The sequence below is a fragment of the Microcaecilia unicolor genome, chromosome 4 (genome assembly GCF_901765095.1).
Source record: "Microcaecilia unicolor chromosome 4, aMicUni1.1, whole genome shotgun sequence".
NCBI classification, from domain to species: Eukaryota; Metazoa; Chordata; class Amphibia; order Gymnophiona; family Siphonopidae; genus Microcaecilia; species Microcaecilia unicolor.
Window position 1 is genome coordinate 79,675,556 of NC_044034.1, and position 17,130 is coordinate 79,692,685.

At 38.9% G+C, this 17,130-nt stretch overlaps 1 protein-coding gene across 3 annotated transcripts in view; it reads right to left on the reverse strand.

Annotated features, from left to right (window-relative positions):
* Positions 1-9,922: 9,922 nt before the first annotated feature.
* LOC115468575 (probable tRNA methyltransferase 9B) overlaps positions 9,923-17,130 on the reverse strand; it is a 134,800-nt gene continuing 127,592 nt past the window's right edge. For all 3 annotated transcript variants that reach the window (XM_030200378.1, XM_030200377.1, XM_030200376.1), the window contains one exon: positions 9,923-12,437. In XM_030200378.1, the coding sequence (XP_030056238.1) occupies positions 11,392-12,437 (1,046 nt within the window). In that variant the 3' untranslated portion in view covers positions 9,923-11,391. The remainder of the gene's footprint in view (positions 12,438-17,130) is intronic.

Here is a 17,130-nt window from a genome sequence, read left to right on the forward strand (position 1 = left end):
GGGGGGGTTGCAGATCCTGAATACTGGAGCAGCTTTTAGCTAGTGCTGAATGTGTGATACTGGCCCTTTAAAGCAGGAGCTTGCACTCTTCCCTTGCCCAGCCCACCGCAGAGCTTGCAGCCTTGGACTGTTCGTTGTTTGAAAGGGTAGGTTTTTTTCTTTTCTTGACTGGTGAAGGGTGGGTGCCAGCAAGACTGCTCCGCCACATCTTGTTTCCCCCCCCCCCCCCCCCACCCACCCCCCGCGGGTCCTTCTCTTGCAGGAGTGGCAGAGGACCCTGGAGCGGCTGTGGAGTACTTGCAATGATGAACTGTCAGGACCGACAGCTCCAGACTTCCCGTTAAAGTTTCCATAGTAAAGGTAGGGGCTGCTTCTGTGCATCTCTCAGAAAACAGCTGTGCATCACTTTGCATGCACATTTGTATAGTAATTAGCTCAGTATAATATCTTTGCATACAATTTTTGTTAGCTGCTAACTTGACAGGAAAAGTGCTCACAGAATGTACGTGTCTTGCTGAAAACGTCGTGCTCGCTAAACCGGCTAGAACCAGTGTAAAACCCACATTGCTGGTTCATTAGGTTCTGTGCATCTAGGCCTGTGTCTGGTTTGAAATTCAACTCTGTAAGGGTACACTTCATTGCAATCAGTGCTTAGCATCTCTGTGTAGCCCATATCTGTAATGCCTCTAGTTTGATTCATGAGAGGTTTGCCCCCAGTCAAACCTTCTACTGTGTCGTGGGACCTCAACATCATTTTCACTCAGCTGATGAAAGCTACTTTTCAGCCGCTTGTCCCCTGTCATCTGAAGTATCTGACCTGGAAGTTGTTTTTAGTGGCAGTCACTTCAGCTCACAGAGTCAGTCAGCTTCAGGCCCTAGTAGCTGATCTGTTACACAAATTTTCATCACAACAGAGTTGTTCTTCACATGCACCCTAAGTTCTTTCCTAAGGTGATGTTGACATTCCATCTTAACCAGTCAATCATTCTGCCAACATTTTTCCCCAAACCTCATACCCATCCTGGCAAAAGCGCACTGCATACCTTAGACCACAAGTGAGCCTTAGCCTTCTATCTGGAGCAGACTAAGGCCCATAGACAGTCCACTCAGCTTTTTGTTTCTTTTGATCCAAACAGAAAGAGTGTTGGCCATCGGAAAACATGCAATTTCTAATTGGCTAGCAGATTGCATCTCCTTCACTTATACCCAGGCTGGGCTGACCCTTGGGGGTCATGTCATGACCCATAATCAGCCTCCATCAAAGAGATATGCAAGGCTGCAACATGGTCTTCAGTCCACACATTCACATCACACTACTGCCTTGGGCAGAATACCCGACGTGATAGCCGGTTCAGTCAGACAGTCTGCACAATTTAGTGTTTAGAATCCAACTCCATCCTCCTAGGCTGTTTTGTTCTGTTGCAGGCTGCATCTTCACAACCAGTTTGTATATACTTTCAGGTTAATTGACTTCAAGGCCTTGACATTTCGAGCCCCTATTGTCCTAGCATTGTTTTTGGTGAGCCTGGTAGCTAGGGATTCCCACGTGTGAGAATAAAACTGGCCTGTTTGTCCTTGGAGAAAGCAAAGTTGTTCACTTGTAACAGATGTTCTCTGTTCAGCTATTTGACTGATGGACCCGGCTTGCGCGTCAGGCGAGAAGGCACTCGTGGGATGCTGCTAGAATTTTCTTTAATACATGCTAGACAGCATCTGCACCAGGCCCCATTGGATGATATCCCTCACATGTGTCCTCGAAGAACACCTGCTACAGGCAAGTAATTTCACCTTTTCCACAGGTCTACCTCAACATTTTTGGACTTTAGGAGTCTGTTGAAACTTTTTTTTTTTTAAATTCAACTGTGCTGTTTTTACCACCTCTAGCAATGGGTTCTAGACCCAAACTATACATTGAGTGCAAAAGTATTTTCTCTTACTTGTTTTAAATGTACAACTTTGTGACTTCATGGTAAACCCTCTTGCCTTTGCACTTTTTGAAAAAGTAAACAAATCAATTAATGTTTACCTCTTCCACTTCCCTCAGAATTTTCGATCTCCATCATATCTCTTCTCCAAGCTGAAGTACCCTAAACATTTTTTCCTCTTATCAGAACATTCCATCCCCTTTATCATTTTGGTTGCCCTTTCTCTGTAACCTTCTAATTCTGCTATATCTGAGATGCGGTGACCAGAACTAACTGCACACAATACTGAAGTTCCAGTTGCACCATGAAAAGAGAGAGAGGCATTATGATATGCTTTGTTTTCTTCTCTGTTGCTTCCCTAATAATTCCTAACGTTCTGTTTGCTTTTTTGGTCACTATTACATACTGAGCAGATTTCAGTGTATTGTTCATAATACCCAGATCCTTGTCCTGGTAATGACTGACTCCTAATGAGGAATCTTTCCTCATGTAGTTATAATTAGGGTTATTCTTCCCTATATGCATCCCGTTGCACCTGACCACATTAAATTTTGGCATTTGAGTGCAGAATCTATGACATGTTCTTCTTTTAATTGCAAAACCTGGTGCCATTTGTTATTGTCAGCATAAAAAGAACTCTTGTTAAGGTAATTTTAATGTAGCACATTGACCTTGCATTTGAGAATTAGACCCAACAGTAGTTGAAATTAGTAAAAAGATTTCTTTTATTTATGCCTCACAGTATATCAGCTTGTCTTGTTTTCCGCTACATTTCTGGCAATTTTGACTCATTTAAACCAAAGAATATAAGTTTTCTTTCAAAAGTATGCTTGAATTGCTTCAGCAAAACCTTTCTTTTGGCAGAACACCACTGAGACAATATCATCTTCCACATAAGAATTTATCAATATTCAGACCAATATTTTACTTCAGATCCAATTATTGTAAATATTCTCTTCAAATATGTGTTTGCACCAAAACATGATTACGTTGGGACTTCAGCTTTAATCTTTGGAACTGATTCCATTTTAGTATTGTATTACAATAGATTCTAATTTTTATTTTATGATTTATATGTATTAAAGACTTTGTTACAGTTCCCTTCAGCTGTTACATTTCTGTACTTTCCACCACTTATCCTTTCTCATGTCATCAGGTAACGTGTTCATATTTATGTTTTATGGATTTATACCTAGCAATGCTCATGGTTTTGATCCTCAGCTGCTTACCTCTGTAAATTCATCCAGAAATAATGTAAAAATCAAGATAGTACACCAGAACTTATAAAATGTGGCAGAAGAAGAGGGCCCCTCTCACACTTCCCTTGCTGTACAGCCATCCTTCTACTGTATCTGCGAGGCAAGAGCACTCTGCCAGAAAGAGCTGACTTTCTCATTGGTGTCTGCAAGAGATTATAGGTTTAAAAAAAAATATTTAAATAGGAAGAGGTGTACATGAGACACAGGGGCACCCAGCTCCAGAGGGGAAAGAAAGGTGATAAGGACAGAAGAGCACAAGGGAAGGGAGGACAACAACAAAAAGGAGAGGGAGTAAAAAAAAGGGTAGAGAGAAGAAGTAGGACAGGAACCCTTGATACTATTTTATCGCCCTCTCTATTCCCCGCTGTTATCATCCATTGTTCTTTCCTAAATGATGGTCTATTCCCAAATGATATCCTGACTTTACTCTGTCTTCCCATAACTCTTCACAATGTAACCCATAATCGTACTGCAACAAATTGTATTTCCATCATTCACAATGTATTGTAAGCCACACTGAGCCCGCAAATAGGTGGGAAAATGTGGGATACAAATGCAAATAAATAAATATGTAAAGATAGAAACAGGTGAAAAACAAAAATGCCAAATAAGAATTGGGGGGAGGGGTGCAGAGGGGCAATGACACTATGGAGGGAAGAACAAGATGCATTAATACCTACTTGGTGTAGTAGTGCTACTTGTGAGACCAGGCAAATCCTCCATTGCCCCAGGTTCAACCACTTAGATTATGAGCTTACTAGGGACAGAGAAAGTACCTGCACATAATAAATATAAACCATTTTGGTTGCACTACAGAAAGGTGGTATATCAATCCATTATCCTTTAGCAGAGATTGCTGAGTGAATTTTACTAACATCTCCCCTCTACCACCTCCTAGCTTACAGCTATATTCAGCAGGAGAAAAATACCAAAGTCTATATTGGTTTTACCTATCAACTTTGGTGATTTTCTTTCAGTGTGAATTATATGCAACAATAAACACCAAAAGATGGACTCTAATGGAACAATGAACAGCAGCACAAATCACTGGAAAATAGTCACTAGGGGAAACAAGCTGGCACTGGTTTTGCCTTTACAATGATAAGAAGGTATGTAAATATTTAACTAGTAAGTACACATTCATTAAACTGGTCGATAGAGATTAACTTTCTGTGGTTTATTTACAAGCTGTTATGCCTTTGTAAATTTGTCTGTGATAAGAAGAAAATTTTTGGTTGTGAAACTCTAGATGGCTGTCCTACAGAAAGAATATGATTACGGAGTTTATTCAACTAAACATCCAGCAACATTTATAGACAGCGTTTACATTCACAACAGCAAAATTAAACTGGCAATGTAAATCACCAGATACCTAATAGAGAAGAAATATTGTGAAATGTCTTTGACAGTAAACCATCAAAAATAGCCTTGCTGAGTTAAGAAAAGGTTCCCCATTAGTAGTATCAAATTATAATTGTCACCTGGCATTTCTCAGCCACGACAGATTGCTCCAGTCCTGATATCATATCGTTGCACTTGCAACAATGGTTTCAGTAGAGAATTTTTTTTTAATTAAAGATCTGTTCAAGAATCCAACGGATAACAATTGTACGTTTTACAATAAACTCCCCCTCCCAACCCCCTCCACACCAGCATCCCTACCCAATACCAAGTAATCCAGACCTGGTGTGCTCTTATTCAGGTCTAGAAATCTAAGTTTACAGAATGAGTGCAATTACTGTTCAACAATTTAGTATCCAACTTTGCATTCTGTGCGAAAACATTCCAAAACGGTTCCCAAACGTGTTGAAACCATCTCTAATAACCAGGGTGATCCCATCCCACCTTACAATGCTCCAAAAACAACCAGGGTGATCCCATCCCGCCTTAGTATTCGCTTTCATGATTTTGGAGCGTCATAAGTTCAACTATTGGGTTCCATTTGGTGGATCTGCTTTCAATCACTGACGAATAGTGACACGGCAGGCTAGCAAACAAGATAATGCAACGAAGTATGCTTAATTTTCTTGGGCTGAAAAGAAAGACCAGCATAATCCAAGTAAATAAATCTGAGGATGGCTTGTATTTGTTGTTGATTATAAAAGTTAATAAATATATCCCCCACACACACACACAAAAAACCAAATCTGAGATTGCAAAGCCACACTAACGATTCCCACACAGCAAATGAGAGGAAGCTTATAGGAATTGAACAGGCTTCTGCTCAGGAATCGATAGCGTGACTTTGTAAAAGAAGCCCTAAGTAAATTTTGGCAAGTCTAAAAACATATCAGCCACCCAGAGCATTAAAGTCAGCTGAGAGGGCATTACTGGCGGTGCCCTTGTTTATGTTGTAAGACTTGAAGAATGTCATTCTTCCACCTTTAATATTGTAGGACCTAAACTTTAGAATTGTTTCCCTTTTGAGAGCAATACAAAATGCAGAGATGTTTGTAGGGTACAGTTTAATAGGCAATTTGGACCTGGTGATCGGAAATACACTGAAAGCATACCTCTGAGTGGAATTCAAGATAACCTGTAAAATCTGTAAGACCTAGCTACCGTGAATGCTGTGTGTTTTTTTTTAATTTTGCAAGTCAAATTAGACAGCAAACTGAACTTAGAGATTGTGTAAGAACAGCAATGTGACCCACATACCTCCTGACCAGACCGGAAAAGAAAAAAAAAACATACTTACGCATTTAGTGTGATTTGTTGAGCAAGTGATGGGAGAAGGGGATGTGGACCCTTCACTGAGACACAAATGGTATGTAAGTTGGAGACGGTTATATAAGTCTGCGTAAGATCATGGAGATGGAAGAGCATCTTGAGAATGGAACAAAACTGTTTTTTCAGATCTAAGGTCATAACTAGGGTAAGATACTGTACAAAACAGTTTAAGAATTTATTGACTGTGAACTTTTGTTACAAGTTTTTAGAAGACAAGGGCATGCATATGGAGTGCTTTAATGTAATTAAGATAACTTCAATTGATATTTAGATTTTATTTTAATCTTTGGGTCAGATTTCCTGAATTTTATACAGTTTGAAACTACATTATTTTTAGATAGTGAAAAGGAGAAGTTGAGAATGTCCTTTTGCAGACAGCAAGCCCACCACAAAGGACACATGGTGAAGTAAAGATAGCCTGGCTATGTGACTCAGGAGCAGGCTAGGAGGTGTGACTATAATTCCTGAAATTAAGAGTATGAACTGACATTTGATAGGATAGAAATTAGATCTGGTTGGAATAGAAGATAGATGATTGGTTAGAGGATCTGCTAAGATGGTAATTAATTTGCAGATTGTTGTATAACATGTATTGTATAAAAATGAGGGAAACCTGTGGAGGGGAGGGGGCTTCATTCCTCTAAGTCAGTCAGTTGGCTTGGGAAAAAGGGCCTCTCTAATCATTTGTTTTCTGTATTTCAGAATTGCAATAAGCCTCTGCATGAGCAATTATTTTACCTGTCTCGAGAATAAACTTTTCTTTTTATTTTACTTCTGAGTAGTAAGTATTATTTGTTTTATTAGTGTAAGAAATCCAGTGATGTGAGTGCTCCAGCTATAATCAGCTGGGGTAAGTATGTGGGGTGAATAATGTGTGATAACCGTAGTTCAAGAACGAACTAAAAATGTTGTTGTTTCAACAGGCTTATAGCTCTGAATAACGATGCCAATGGTATAGCGTATGGGGAGTTTGATAATTATGAAGGAGAATAATTGTTTAGTTGTTGACACAATGCACTGTATATTTGTACTATGATATTGTTTTTTATTATGTATGTTTTAAATGTAACCAGCCGAGGACATTTAGATTGTGCGGGCTATAAGTAATTTAAATAAATAAGATAAAGACCAAAATATGAAACAAATCCCCTATGGAGAGAATTGTAAAAATATACAAAACAACAAAAGACACCCCTAATTCTGCACTCAAACACTGTTACTAATTAATAAGTGCTTAAACACCTAATTGTGTAGGAGAAACAGGGTGCTTTTAGTCTAAAACTGTTATTGGCAGTACCATTGCAATTTGAAAATCCAGGCTTGCAAAGTGCCATAAAGCGGCATTACCAACATATTTTTGCAACACATAAATCCGTTCCAAATTCAGTCTATTTCAAAAGTAGCTGTAAATGTGTGCCCAACTTATAAAGACCAATGAAACATCACAAAATGTGGTGAAGTCTAAAAAAAAAAAGACTCCTCCACGTATCTTTTATAGATCATTCAACGGCTCAGTGCTGGCTCCGGTCAAATGAGTTTTTCCTGTTTTACTGTTTCAGTGACCACTCTGTTTGCTCAATCGACTGCATCAGAGCAATAATACTCCAAAAAACATTTTTTAAAAGGGCTTACCGGATGGTCAGATTGTAATGGGGCTGCAAATAGCAGCTTTAGGTTAGGTTAAAATTTAGTTCTAGTCTGCCTTTAACAAGGTGGAGTACAATAAAACATTCACAACAATTACAAATATATAATGAAATTATGAACAATAAATAGGTACAAATACAAATTCTCAAAACAAACTAAAATAAATACTGAAAACAAAGTCATAAATCAATTGACAAACTCTGAGACTGTGCCACCTGCTCAGCATGCATAAATACACACTATTCAACACCAATAATCTGCAGTCTACCCAAATACAAACACAAATAAATGACCTTTTAATTTATTTTTTAATATACAATAGTATCCATCTACTTCCCAATGCTGAATTGCAACTGGTTCCATTCTTTTGGGCCAGCAGCTGAAAATGCACATTTTCTCATCTCCTCCAGACAAATCCTAGCCACCTGTTTCTTTTATACACTTAGGTGTTTAAGCACTTATTAGTTGATAACAAAGTTTGATTGATCCAATTTACAGTCTGTTTCTTAAGAGTCAAGGGAGTCTTTCATTGTTTGGCAGATAAAGACTAGCATCATGTAGCATGGCCTTTCCAGTCTGCCCAGAAAGGTGGCTAGGGTTATACCTGTGACTCCATGCAGGTTAGCACCTCCCCCCTCCCCTTTGTCTTTAGGTAGTGGTGTGCTGGTAAATTTTTAACAATAGGCTCTCTCTCTCAAAAAAAAAAACCACCTGAAGATATGTACGTAACTGTATTATACATTCTTATTGGTACAAATGATATATGCAGGCAGCAACCAATTTACAAATAATACTAAAACATATTGATTTTCGCCACACTCTTGTATTTGTAGCCAACCCATGTTTGCTATTCACCCAATCTGCTAATTCTTTACACAATAAATATATTGACATTAACTACTGGAAAACTGGAACAAGCTGGACGGTTACACACTCCTGCACGGACACTACGTGCCAGCAGAATCCTTCACCTCAGTTGCACGTGCAGAACATGGGCAGACCGTCAACTGATAAAAAATAGACAAAATAGGGGGGCCACAAGAAACATGCAGACAAAAACTGGAGAGCCCACGATAAGCCAGATTCTATATGAAGTGAAAATACTGGTAAAAGTAACAGAAATACATTTTCTCCCATACTCTGCTAAATATAAAATTAGAAAAGATATATATTTCCAAAAAAGCAAACAACTATAAGCAGCATATCCCCCTTTCCTTTCCCTCCCACCCATAAGAAGCATGTCCCCCTCTCCATCCCCTTCTGTATGCTGCATTTTTTCCTTTTCTCTTCCCTCCATATATGTCTTCCTCTCATCCACGTGCAGCTTGTCCTCTTTCCCTCTCATTCACGTAGCTTGTCCCCTTCTTTTCCTCTCATCCACGCAGGTTGTCCCCTTCCCTCCCTCTCATCCATACAACTTGTCCCCTTTTAATCTTCTCATCCACGCAGCTTGTCCTCTCCCTCGCACAGCATGTTTCTCAAACCCCCCTCCCCCTCCCGCAGCCCTCCACTCCTACCTTACACAGGTGGTCCAGTGGTCAGCTGAGGCAGGAGCGATCTTCATATGCTCTTGCCCATGCAGTCTCCACTCTACTCCGTAGTCCGTACTACTGAAAATGGCTGCCGTGAGTTCCTGCAGCAATCTCGCAAGACTGCTGCTGAAACTTATGGCAGTCACTTTCAGTACAGAGGAAAGTGGAAACTGTATGGGCAGGAACTTAGGAGGATTGCTCCTGCCCCAGCTGATTAGAACAACAACCAGCTCGCAAAATTGAACAAAAATCAAGAGCCGGCTCCAGCACACCACTGTCTTCAGTCTAGCCCTCTTTTTGTCTTTTTTTTTAAATTCTTTAAAGTGTGAAAGTTAAATTAAGTTTTACTGTGAGTGGAAATGCTCTGTATTTCAATTGCATGCTATATAGAGAACCTCTGTGTTTATCCCACATCTTATTGAATTCCATCACTGCTTTTGACCCCACCACTTCCTGTGGAAGGGCATTTCAGCCATCCACCACCCTTCTCCATTCAAAAATTTTTTAATGATGTTGCTTTTAATTTTCCCTCTTAGCAACTTCATTTTATGTTCTCCAATTCTATTGCTTCCCTGTCTTTGGAAAAAGTTTGAAGGTTGTTTTGTTTCTTACTATCTTTCAAAAATGTGAGGGGAGGGGAAGATATCAATGTGAGCTACTGTTAAGATGGGGTATTTTACTGCTAACCCAAATTTTTAGTAGCTAGGTCTCATTGCATACAATGGGACCTGTGCTAAAATAGCATAGGTTTGTGGTAAAATAACCTATATTAATGGTAGCCCACATTGATAACTCGCCACCACAACCACCACCAACAAATGGCGATATCGTATCTCCTCTGTCCCTCCTCTCCTCCAAGATATAAACATAGTCAAGTCTTCAAGTCTCATACTTTTGGTCACTTTCCTCTGAATGGCTTTGAGTCTTTTTTTTTATGTCCTTGGCAAGACATAGCCTCCAAAACCGAACACAGTACTCCAAATACAGGCTCATCAATGAATTGTATTAGTAATGCTGTTTAAAACCCCTATAAATCCATTATTGTTCATCATTCTAATCTGGCTCATGTTCCACTTCTAAGGCACCTTATGATTTAATTATAAGGAATCTCAGGAGTCGGGAAGATACAAAATATTTGAAGCAGAAACAATGTAGAACTAAAAAGCACTACAATAATTTGTTGTAAGATGGCAATACGTTTTTATAAAATGGCATAAAACAGATTGTATACCCGTATAAAACCCAGCAGAGCAAGATTCTCTACAATACATTTTTCAAACATCAATACTGGCAAATCTCTTATTAATCATAATTTAAAAAGCCAAAAACACACTTAAAACAACTAAATACACAGATACAAATAAAAAGTATATTTCTAGAAAACGTGAGTTAATGACATCAAAGAAATCATATAAAATGTCACACCTGAAGTAACTCTTAAGAACGGAAATGCAGCAGGGACAACCCAAAACGATAGACCAGGTTCTCGATGAGATAGCTTTATTGTACATCCAAACTAACAGTTCCAAGGAGTCAACATGGACCATGTTTCAGCAATAGTGCCCGCATCAGGAGTCCAAAGTTCTGATATGATACATCGAATAACGAAGCAAATGATGGGTAACCTGAAACCGATTAAAATCACTTGTGCTGTAGTTTAGGCCAACAGTGATAGAAAGAAGGGACTCACCATCCATAAAGAACGGGAATTTGCACTATAGTCACAGAACTACTTTTGTGGACAGATGTATACGTCAGCTGTGATCTGGTCCCCAAGGAAAGCCTTCTAAATTTCAGGTATGCAAATTCATTTACATAGAAGAGCAAGTATCTATGTAAATGGAAATTGATCCAGGAGAGAGACATGTGGAGAATTCTTCATCTTGCAATGGACTATAAAATCAAAGGCTATTAGGAATATCTGAAATCATTTTTTTTCTTGGGGACCAGATATATGTCTTTCCACACAAGTAGTTCTGTGACTGAAGTACAAGTTCCTATTCCTTAGTGATTCTAATCAGTTTTGTGTTACCTTTCATTTGCTTCACTGCTCCATGTATCTTATCAGAACTTTGGACTCCTGGTGCAGGCACTATTGCCAAAACACAGTCCATGTCAATTCCTTGGATCTATTATTTTGTATTTACAATAGCTAACTCATTGAGAACCTGATCTCTTCAGTTTCACCCTCCAGCCCTATTCCTGCTGCATTTTCCTATCTTGTGATCCTGTGAGGAACCAGTTCTTCTCGCTTTTGGTTTGGTACTTCTTAAGAACAGCATCAATGTATATGGAAGCCTAAATGGTCCAAACTTTAACTTTTTCTGCAATAACACACCAGTTAGCATGGTCAAAGTACGCTTGTACAACATGCAGCTCAGGGATGTGCTGCTCTATAAGTTCAACCAGTTCCCCTTTTCTAAAAACATGATAATATCGTAGACAAGCCCCCTGAGGGTTCACTACTTCCTGTCCATTCTGAACACACAAGTCATACTCATTGTCAGGACTCTGTAGTGATCTGTCCTTTCTGGTTTTGTTCAAGTGTTCATAGAAATCTGTTTGTTTAAGGAGAGAACTGGGTTTGGGCTGTTTTCTGACAGCTACTCCTTTGTGGTGGGAAACCAGGTCAGGTAAAGACAATTTACTGCACTCATGAATTGCTTCCATGCAGTGTGGATGTTCAGTGTCACTCCGTAATTCTGCATTACTACTTCTGAAAGTAGAGGAACATGGTCTCAATGACCTAGATTCTGCATCTGGTCTTACAGCATCATCATCTGGATGCTGGCTGTAACTTGGAAACAAAGTGAAGATATGTCGCATAAAATTTTCTGGTTTATTTTGTTCAAAAAGCTGTTCTGTACTTAATTCATTCAGCTGAATACTGTACTTGTGAAATATGCCTAGCTCATGCTGGGACTGCTGATTGCCACCACTACTGCGGTCTAATACTGAATCAAGTGATCTTGAAAAAAAATTCAATCTCAGGGATTTTTCAAATGAGTCGTCTAATGTTTCTTTGTCCCCCAGGAAATACGTACGTCTTCCTTTCTTGTGCATTTCTAAGGTACTAGCTGTGTTTCTTAAATGCTGATTATTTAAAGTCTGCTTTCTGTGCCTGTGTTTCATTGATTCTTTCACTGCATGAGCAGAATTATTGCTCAAGATTAAAGGAGGTGGTGCAGGACTCCAGGGGACAAAAATGTCTTGCTTTTCAAATTTTCTTCGTTTTTGCTCCATGGCCCATACATAGATCATTATCTGGCCTCCTACTCTCAAAATGCGTGCCATTTCTTTTATTGCTCGAATGCGACGCTCCTTCATTGAAAGATGGTGGATCACTGTAATATAGAAATAGACAGGGTTAACAAGAGTACATACACAAAGAATTAACAAATGACAAGCAGAAGCAGAGTTAATTTATAACCCTTTCTAACATTTTTCTTTCAAACCATTAAAAAAAATATCGCCCTTTATTATTTCTGTGAGGAATGAGGATTTTATTGTCCATTTCTTTTTTTTTTTTTAACCTTCCTTCACCTTTCCAGCATGACTGCCTGGACTACTCTGTTCTTCCTGTCTGGGAGATGATTGAAAGAGAAATATCCTTTAAGACTGAATCCTTCAGTCCTGATTCTGCACCAGCAAAGGCTGCCCAAACACAGCAGTCATGCTCAGTAGAGTGAATTGTTTCATATTTTCTATTAAAGAAAAGGAGCCAGGTACCCCCAAACATCTGAGGAGACCCTGGGACTGGTCTGATAGGGACTTTTGAGTAAGAGGATACTTCTAGTTTGGGATGAGCTTTATCTAAATTTCTGTTATGGATGTAACCTGCAGGAAATGTGTCTTTTTTCAACTGACTATTATGCATCATGTCTTCTCAATAAAGGCCTGTTTGGAATAACAAGCAGCTGGTATGGATAGGGAATTTTTTTTTCTGTGTGGTAACTTCACCCTTACCCTGTGGTACATGTAACATAACTTACCAGATACTGGATATTCAAAACCAAAAGCAGTGAAAACAGTTACATGAAAGCGTTTATTTTTCAGTTCTATTGAAAATTAAGGGGCCCATAATCAGCAAGAGATAATCACATGGGATAAGCTCCTACCGAGTTATCTCCAGATATTCAGCAGCACATAACCAGGTAGCAGCACTGAAAACCTGAGGAGACCACCATAGCACTATACAGTTAATGTGGGGTAGATGGGGGACCTGGAGGTTATCCAGGCACTGCTGATATTCAATGTCAGTGAATGGATAGTTTCTGACTGTCCTAACTTGCAAATAATTATCCGAGTACCAGTGCTGAATATCAGGAGGCAACCAGACAACCTCTAGCGGCCAAAAAACACCTGGATACTCAGTGCCAATGCCCAGATTAGGTCTGAATATCCAGGTCAGCGCTTTAAAAATCACTGACCATTGTGGGCTTCAATATTGTCTCAACATAATTCATCTCAGAAAAAACGTTTGTGTGTGTGTACATATATAGATAGATAGCTATGAACATTTACATCCAAACTAGGTAAGACATTCTGTATAAAAACTCTGAAAACTAATAAAATATCTGTAGACTTTGTCCTTTAAAGCAATCCTTAAGTGTAAGAGATTATTCTATGATAGGTAACTTTTGCCAATAACTTTTTTGTGGTAGGCACTGGTCCAAAACCCTACAGGAATGTTGCTGACAACTCAAGCAGTGCTTTTCATCACCAAATATAGATAACTGTAAATCTTATAAGAATTATTAGGCACAGTAGAGCTACAGTTTTATGTAGTGGAGCAACTTAACAAAATTTAAATGGCATGTGTGCTGATGTGTTGAGTGGTGCTTAGATGGCAACTTGACTGTGAAGAACTAAGGCCAGTGCCAGGCAGACTTCTATGGTTTGTGTTCCATATATGGCAAGACAGATTAGGATGGGTTAGAGAGGGCTTTGATGGCAACACCAGTAGTTGGAATGTAAGGACAGGGCTGGGTAGATTTCTACGGTCTATGTACTCAAAATGGCACAGAAAGACTAGGGTCAAGTATTTTTATACCACATTCATTGTTACATAATCATGAATTGATAGTGAGTGTGATTGCTGGGCAGACTGGATGGGACCATTCATGTCTTTAGCTGCTGACATCTACTATGTTACTATTTTACTTGGGTTCATATTCTACTATTAGAAGATCTTCTGTTATCTGAAAAACTGGCTGGATTTGTATTTTCTGTTATCTAGAACTCCATTACTTGAAATTCTGTTATCAGAAAATTTCATTAGCTGGAATAGTGCAACAACAGAGGAGTAGCGTGATCAACAGGACTCTTCCAAAAAGCCAAGGACATGTAGTGTAGAAAAATATTCTTTAATTGTAAATAAAATGGGACTCGACAGAGCATCATGTTTCAGCAACAATGCCTGCCTCAGGAGATAACTTTAAATCAGTGAACAGTAGGTAAACGCCAAACTGAGTTCTGCTACGACAGCAATCGTTGATTTAAAGGTATCTTTCCTGCACTGCATCATTTATGACCACCAGTCTTTCTAAAGACTTGATTTGGTATGTTCTTCTATGAATAGCCCTCCGGTTTTACCATCAAGCGACCATTATACACAGACTCCTAAGGCAGGCATTGTTGCCGAAACAAGGTGCTGTGTCGTCCCATTTTATTTACAATTAACAAATATCTTTCTACACTACGTCTCCCTGGCTTTTTGGAAGAGTCCTGTTAATCACGCTACTCCTCTGTTGTTGCATTACTCCTCTCATAGCGGATCCAGTTTATCCACCTTAGTGGTTGACTATTATCTGGAACAAGACAGGTGCTCTATTGTAACTATATATGATTTAACTAGTAATACATAGAGATATATATGCCTACCTGTATAAAAATGCAACTTGAAAACTGCCCTTCCCTCAAATTGTGGGTAGAAGTATGTGGCGTGTTTCATGGCCCAAATATCCCTGTTCTCCTGACAGCTTATATTTTCAAAAGGAAACATTGTAGGGATTTTTGCTTTAAAAATCTACCTCCAGATTTGTGGGTACACTGTGCCCATAAGTCCCCAAACAATGCAAGAAATTCAGAATTGTTCTCTGTATATACTGCTAAAAATATAGATGCAAAATTAGCATTACAGCAGCAGAAAAGCCAGTTTAGATTGTTCATTTCTAATGTTTTCCTAAAGACTTTATCTTCAAATGGTGGCAAAAGTTAACAGAAGCTTAAGAAACAAGGGGAAAGAAAGGTGGCATTCAATGCATCACCACCCAAGTGGAAAATTATTTAGAGAACTCCAAATGAAATTTCTCACTGTAATTCTACCAGGCTCACAAACAGAATTAAATCTTCCGTTCAAACCATATATTTGTTGCTTTCTGTAAGTAGCAGTGATCAGTGCAGTAGGTTAAGTTACCACTCACCATACAATGCGATTACTTTCACTGTAGACATAACAAAGCTTTCTGAAGCATAAACACATATGTTATGATGGCAGCACAGACAGCATAATGGGGTTGGCCACTGTGGCCAAGGCCCAATCAATATTTGCCCAACACAGCATCAGCAATTACACAGCCTGAAGTGTGGCCAGAGATTGGTTTGTTTGGCTCCACCAACTAAAAAGGTGTTCTGCTGCCCCGAACAATAAAGACCTATTTCTCCCAATTTGCTTCCTTTTGCATTGTCATGGATCACAATCAAGCAAATTGTATTGCTTGTTAATTGATATGCAATTGCTGAGTTCACTGGTTTTCAACCCTATCCTTGAGGATCAGTCATGCAGTCAGATTTTCAGATTATTCACAATGAATATACATGAGATATATTTGCATTAAATGCAGACAGTATATGCAAATATATGTTTGTTTCTTGGTAGTTCACCTTTCTATAATAAAACAATCAAAGCAGTCAAAATCAATTCAAAAATAGTATATCATGCATATTCCTTATCAATATGCTGAACATTAGACTGGCCATAGGGTCCCCCAAAAGCTGAATTACGATCTGCTGTATTAGAGTTTATTACAAATTGTATTTTTTTCACACATGCTGGGGTAATTTCATGTCTATTTTATAAAGACTCATTACTCACTCTGATCCTGCAAATTCAACCAACTTTTAAAAATTTGTCTCTATCAGCTGCGGCAACTATGTATGCTCTCTTCATATATTGAAAAGATGAGTCTGATCACAATGGTCCATGCCATGATAACATCATGACTGGACTACTGTAATGCCCTGTAGACTGGGCAAACCAAAAAGAGTTTGCAACAGCTCCAACTAATTCAGAAGGCTAAGACACGACCGATAAAAGGCTGCAGGCGGCGTGACCACATCACACCCTTTCTACAAAAACTGTACTGGCTACCAGTACATTACAGGTCTTCAGACAAAATGGGCCAGAGTACTTAAAGATGAAGTTAGCACTCTACATACCTCTGAGACCACTAAGGTCCTCTCAAGGAGCATCACTATTTGTATCCTTATCAAAAGAAACTGCATGTTGTGATATTTGCCAGCAAGCCTTCTCAGGAGTAGCCCTCACACTGTGGAACATACATACAGAGGAGCTACGTCTAACTCAAGACTATCTCTGCTTCAGAAAGCAAGTGAGAGCCTGACCCTTCTCCCAAACCTTTAATACATGTGGTATCTGACTAAACACTCATTCTACCTCTGGGCTAGTTTGCTGCAAACCCTATAACTTAGACCAGTTCCTCATATCTTGTTTAACTGTACATATAATTTACTTTCAGTTTAGCCACCCATCTATTTATCCCAATTGAATTTTGTAGTACCCACCTTGTCCCCATCTATATATCTGCACTTGGCCCCTTGGCTACATAGTAAGATGTTTCATGGTATTTTAGAAACAGCATTAGCATCATATTTATATAATTTGAATGTTCTAATACATGCTTATTAGGTGTTTTATTGGTATTATACTGACATCTTATTAGATCTATGTTATTTGAATATTCTTCCATGCTGTCTATTATGGTTTTGTTTGTATTGTACTGATATTTATCACGT